The sequence below is a fragment of the Musa acuminata genome, chromosome BXJ1-8 (genome assembly GCF_036884655.1).
Source record: "Musa acuminata AAA Group cultivar baxijiao chromosome BXJ1-8, Cavendish_Baxijiao_AAA, whole genome shotgun sequence".
Lineage (NCBI taxonomy): Eukaryota > Viridiplantae > Streptophyta > Magnoliopsida > Zingiberales > Musaceae > Musa > Musa acuminata.
Genome location: NC_088334.1, coordinates 29,821,144 through 29,827,667, shown reverse-complemented (window position 1 = coordinate 29,827,667; position 6,524 = coordinate 29,821,144). Strand labels below are relative to the sequence as shown.

Below are 6,524 nucleotides of genomic sequence, written 5' to 3'. Positions count from 1 at the left end.
ATCATGAATACAAGGAATACAAGTCACAATCATTCAAGAGAAAAATCATCATTCATTTTCAATTCATTCAATTTGATAAATCAAGATCATGATTTTGATAAAACTCATTTCAAATTTAAATCATCAAAATCATTTTTATGGCTCACAAAATTTATAACATAAATAGATTCATGATTTCATTGATAATATATTTTCCCTTTTTAAGTGTTTCATTTTAAGTGGTCGATTTCATGTTAGTATGCCTTTTCATTTATGAAAACATGCATCATTTTTTTTTTTTAAAGCCAATGTTATTATCATGAAAATCGATAATCTATAAATATCAAGAATCATCACACATTAATTTCAAAAATATATACTCATTAATCATAACTTCAAATTAAACATGATTTCATATACTTAAAATCGAGAAATCAACATGAGACACATTATTACTTCTCAACCACATATAGCATGATTTCATAAGATATTTTTAATCAAAATCATTTTGTTTATCATAAACATGCAATTTTCATGATTATTTTCAAAATTACTAGAATGATAAGCATGATTCCTAATTGTTTGTATTTTCATTATAAAATTATTAAACATGCAATTTTCAAGAAAATTAAATAAAAAAGAAAAATGCTTTATGAAAAGCATCATGTAATTTCAAAGTAAATTAAAGGCATTTTGATTACCTCAGTGTCGAAAGGCGTAAAGGCGTAGTTTGCCACCTCGCCTTTGTTGATTTTCTCCTCGTCTTCGGAGGAGCTCGATTCATCCCAATTTTTGTTCTTCTTCTTGCGTTCAAAACAAGTAGTTCTGTTCTTTTTGCTTTTTAATTTTTGTTTCATTTGTAGTTTAAGTTCACCATCACTTGAGCTTATGCTCGAGTGATCTTCAAATGTTCTATGTCCCAAATCCTTCCTGTTCTTTGGAAGGTAGTTCTCAAGTTCTTCACGTGCATTGCACGTCATTTCATATGTGATCAATGAACCAATTAGTTCTTCAAGTGAAAAAATATTTAAATCTTTTGTTTCTTGTAAAGCCGTTACTTTTGAATCCCACTTCTTAGAAAGAGAACGCAAAATCTTGTTCACAAGTTCAGAATTCGAAAAACATTTGCCAAGAGCTCTTAAACCATTGACGACATCCGTAAAACGGGTGTACATGTCACCAATGGTTTCGCTTGGTTTCATTTGAGAAAGCTCGAAATCATGCAGTAAAATATTAACTTTCGAGTCTTTGACTCTACTAGTTCCCTCGTGCATGATTTCAAGAGTGCGCCAAATATCGAAAGTCGTTTCGCACAAAGAAACCCGATTGAACTCATTTTTGTCCAAAGCGCAAAATAAGGCATTCATAGCCTTTGCGTTTAAAGAAAAATGCTTCTTCTCTAAATCCGACCATTCGTTCATCGATTTAGAGTGAAGATGAAAGCCGTTTTCAACGATATTCCATAAATCCAAATTCATAGAAATCAAGAAAACTCTCATTCGAGTTTTCCAATAAGTGTAGTCCAATCCGTTAAACAACGGTGGACGAAAAATTGAAAAGCCCTCTTGAAAGCCATGAAGAGCCATTTCTCTCAGGTGTAAATCCGAAATGAGAAAAACCGGGCTCTGATACCAATTGTTAGGATCGAGAGCACTAAGAGGGGGGGGGGGGTGAATTAGTGCAGCGGAAAACTTTCTGCGATTAAAACCGAAAGCTGCGTTTGAACGATAAAGACAACTCTATTTGAAAGTTGATACTAAGCAAGGTTACAGTCAATCTATGCAGGCAGTTTGCAGTTATGATGAAAACCAGAATATAGGTGCAAACTGAAATCCGACGTTCGTACGAAGAAACAGATTTACGTCTAAGTGCCGATTCATAAATCACTTGATTAGATAAGACGCAGTTTAAGCATAAGTATAAAGGTAGTGTGCTGCTATTGTACAGCTCAAAATGTAAATGCAATCTGCAATAAGATCATCATGCAAAAAAGCATATTTATGTCTAAACGCAGATTTACGTCTAAACGCATATTTACGTCTGAACCTTGAAACTCGTTCGTAAAATCGCAGAGGGCAGTAAGCTATTGAAAAGTTTACAGTAAAGGTAAAATGCTAAAGGGAAATGCAAACCAAGATTTAGAGTGGTTCGGTCAATCTTGACCTACTCCACTTTTGGCTTCCTCCACCGACGAGGTCACCGACGTCAACTAGAGACCTTCCTTCAATAGGCGAAAGCCAACCACCCTCTTACAGATTCACTCCTTTTGGCGGGCTTAGGAGACAACCCTTACAGAAGTTTTCTCTCCTCTCTTTACAACTCAAACTTTGAAAAACAGAAGGAGGAGAAGTAACAGTTTTGAGCTCTAAGAATCACAGAAAGACAGCAAGATTTCGAGTGTGTGTTCTGTGCTTTCAGTGTTGAATGGGTGGGGTATTTATAGGCCCTAACCCAGTTCAAATTTGGAGCTCAAATCTGTCAATTCCCGGAATTCCGGGATCAGGCGGTTGCACCTCCTGACTGGGGCGGTTGCACCGCCTGGCAGAGCTCGAAGACTGAGCCTTTGGGCGGTGCCACCTCTGTCAGGGGCGGTTGCACCTCTCTGCCAGAGCTCGAAGACCGAGCTCAGGCGGTTGCACCGCCTGACTGGAGAGGTTGCACCACCTGGCAGAGCTCGAAACTTGAGCTCTAGCGGTGCTACCTCTTGACAGAAGAGGTTGCACTGCCCAGTCTCGCTCGGAGACTGAGCCCGGGGCGGTGCCACCTCTTGGCTAGGGCGGTTGCACTACCCAGTCTCGCTGGGAGACATAGTCTGGGCGGTGCTACCTCCCTGCCTGGGCGGTTGCACCTCCCACAGCAACCTGGGTCCAAATGGGTTGATCCATTCGGCCCAATTTGAGTTCTTCAAGGGCCCAATTGCCCCAAGATTAAGCTAATGGGATCACCTCCCATTTCTAACTTAATCAATGTGCTAACTACGATTATTTCCTAAGACAAATTCTGCAGCTTGCTTCGGTGCGTCAATCGCTTCTTCCGGCGAGTTTCCGGCGAACTTCCGTCGATCATCCGACGAACCCTCGGTGATGCTCCTGCGGACTTCCGGCAAACTCCTGGACTTGCGACGATCCACTTGGCAAGTTCCGATGAGCTCCTTTGGCAAGCTTCTGGACTTCTCGGATTTGTTCCCGCAGAACCTTCGACGACTGTCCGAACTTCCGTCGAGCTCTCGAACTCCCAACGTGATCATTGTCATGACTCCGGCGCAACTCCTACTGCATGTCTTACTTTCATCGTAGTCAATCCTGCATATGTAAAACAAAAACTTCGATCGAGACAATTAATCCTAAGCAATTAACCAAGTTGTCCGGCATGTCATTGGTCCCTCGACGCTTCGTCCGATTCTTCGGCGCATCGTCCTTTCCTGCAGCCTATTGCCCAATCGGCCAGTTGACTCCGCAACTCCGATATCCTTGGCACAATACCCGCTCTTCTTGGCCCGATGCCCGAGTCCACGGCCCGAAGCCTTCTATCGATACGTCGACCGATCCACCGGCCCGACGTCCAATCTTCTGACATGTTCCTCCGGCACAACATGATTTTCCTGCTTTAATTGTCTCATCCTGATCGAGGCATCCTGCGTCACTCAAAACGTATATTAAATCATAAACATATATCAAGTAGTTTCATCATCAAAATACTAGATTCAACAATTGCTCCAAGATTAAGTTAATGGGATCACCTCCCATTTCTAACTTAATCATCGTGCTTACTACGATATTTCTTAAGACATTTACTGCAACTTGCTCCGGTACATTAATCGCTTCTTCCGGTGAGCTTCCAGCGAACTTCCGTCGATCATCCGATTAACCCTCGGTGATGCTCCTGCGGACTTCCAGCAAACTCCTAGACTTGCGACGATCCACTTGGCGAGTTCCGACGAGCTTCTTTTGGCAAGCTCTTGGACTTCTCGGATTTGTTCCCGCAGAACCTCCGACGACCGTCCGGACTTCCGTCGAACTCTCGAACTCCCAATGTGATCATAGTCTTGACTCAGGTGCAACTCTTGCTGTATGTCTTACTTTCATCGTAGTTAATCCTGCATACTTATCTCAACATATGGATTAGATAATAAATGACAATTGACTTCATAATCAAAATCTGAGATTCAACGTCGACGAAGCTTTCAAGTTTTTAATTTGTCTATACCTCCAAATACACTTTTTAAAATTTTTTAGACTTTTGTTGAGGTTGATGCTAATATGATTTAAAATAGAGACTCATCTATCATAGCATGTATAGGGCTCTTATATCTTTTTTTTCTTTTTTTTGCATGTTTCATTCATTTAATCTTTTTAGTTTTCATTAATATTGGGATCTTGTAGATCATAATCAATAAAACTATTTTCAATCAAATTCTATAGTCCTTCTAAAATAAATAAAGTTCTCATTTTAACAGCTTAAAATTGATAATTATTTATTATCTTTGAAGATATGAAAAAAAATTAATTGAAATACTTATTCCAACATCTATCATCTCATTTTTCTTTTTTTTTCTCACTTTCTGTATATACTAATCTCCTCTTCTTTTTTAATTGGTATACTTTAGTTGTTGTTGCTTTGGTATTTGGTTCTGCACAACTTCCAGAAGACAACAGATGAAATATATTAAGATGGAGAAGTACTTTAATCTATAATGCTTAAGACTCATCCATTAGCACCTATATAGCGACAAAAGAAAGACAATTACAAATTCTTTTGAAAAATTAAACAACCACGTAGCATGCGATCTTAGGAACCTTTCCAAGAAATATCAACTTTAGAACTATTCCAAAATGGATGAACAGTCAGTCAGTCACCGTTCCAAAATTGTTCCAAATCATCACCATTCGTTGCATGAGATCTCAGAAATCATAACCCATTTGAATTAGTTTTATCACTGGTATGGTAGGTAGGATAGGACAAAATTTTTCACGATAAGTAGTAGTTTGCCAACATTAGATGTCACAAACTTCAGTTGCATCTTAAAACAAGGTTTTCCAAGTAAAGAGTAATCGAAAAGAAGTTGCCGAGACAATTACCTAGTGGTAACATGCTGATGAATTTGATCCTTTCTTCAGAAGTTATGTAAACATGCAACCAAGAAGAAGAGTGAAAGAAATTTATTTCTGGATAGCAGAGTACACATGCAACTAATGATTTACTTTTCACACCCCCTGCGAGTTACATTACTATACAAGAAGTAGAGGAGGCATGGGATCGTCAAATGGATTCAATCATCTCTATATCACAACCTTAACACACGCATATAGACACCAGCTAAACTGGTCCAAACCTGAAGAATAAGAAAGAAAAAGGAATTGAAGGAGCAATTTGAAGAAGGGGAAAAAGCTTTGGGAAAGATTTGATTTCTTTTCAGTTCAAACTTCCATTACCACCTCCGTCATTGTTGAAGGTTGGTCTTACACTCTTGGGACAATATACGTGCCTCTTTCACCAGTCTTCTTACTCGAACATCACAGGTTACGTACATGCTCGTCGCCCCCAGTTCCACCACTCCGACCCTAGGCTTCACCGTGAACTCAGCTGCTAGCTCGAGCGGAATGACGTCCTTGGATCCCTTTAGACTCATGTCGATCACTTTCGTAAGCAACATGTTGGAGCCATGAAGAACCAGTCGAAAGGTGGTCGTGTTCTTGGGCCCTTGGACGAGCGCCGGCGTCGTTCCAGCTGCAATGTGGACACCTTTATGGAGGACGACGGTCTTTCCACCGGCCTCGTAGGAGAACCCCATCCCCTTACTTGGATTTCGAACACGCATGGTGAAATCGCACTCCGGCTTCGGGTGAGATCCTTTGGTGGTGGTGTGCGGCGAGCTGTTCACGGAGAGGCGTTGGACCGTGAACGTGGGACTTCCAGGCCTCACGGTGACCAAGATCACGCCGGTAATCACTATGGCGAGGAGAAGGACGAGGAGGACGGCGCCGAGGATCCATTTCAAGCAGCCGAGGCACGGGCTTCGCCGCTCGTTTTTGTCCCTGTTGCGGTACTGCTCGGCCAAGTGGGCATTCTCCGGCGGCGGGACGCGGTAGATCTGGTCCTTGGGGACTTGAACGACGTAGGTTCCGATCTGGAGCGTGGTCTCCTTATCGGACTTGTCCGCTTCGGCAGGAGGAGGGTCATGGAGAGTAACGGCGGTAGATGTTGGCCGAGGCGGTGTGCAGGACAGCGCCTGCTCCGCCATGGGTGTGGGGGGGCGGGGGGGGAGCGCAGGGTGCGGTGGCAGTGAACGGAAGAGAAAAGAAGAGGAGGAGGAGGTGGTGGTGGCGGTGGTGAGGGGTTGCATGGGGAAGGTTGGAGAGGGAAAGGGTTGGAGAAACACCCGCACAGGTAGCAGACAGCTCCAAGCCAGCCTTGGAGATGCTATTGTTGTCCACAGTTGACCTATTCAAGGGTCAAACTTACCAACTACCATGGACCGGCATCAACTGTCTTGAGCCCGGTTCAGGCTGCAGGACACAAACCAACGACCCCTTTTCATGCATGCT

At 42.2% G+C, this 6,524-nt stretch overlaps 1 protein-coding gene across 1 annotated transcript; it reads right to left on the bottom strand.

Moving 5' to 3' along the window:
• Positions 1–5,419: 5,419 nt before the first annotated feature.
• Positions 5,420–6,220, bottom strand: LOC135680314 (NDR1/HIN1-like protein 13). Its single transcript, XM_065194195.1, has one exon. It carries the CDS (start codon positions 6,218–6,220, stop codon positions 5,420–5,422), a length of 801 nt encoding a protein of 266 aa, XP_065050267.1.
• Positions 6,221–6,524: the final 304 nt, after the last annotated feature.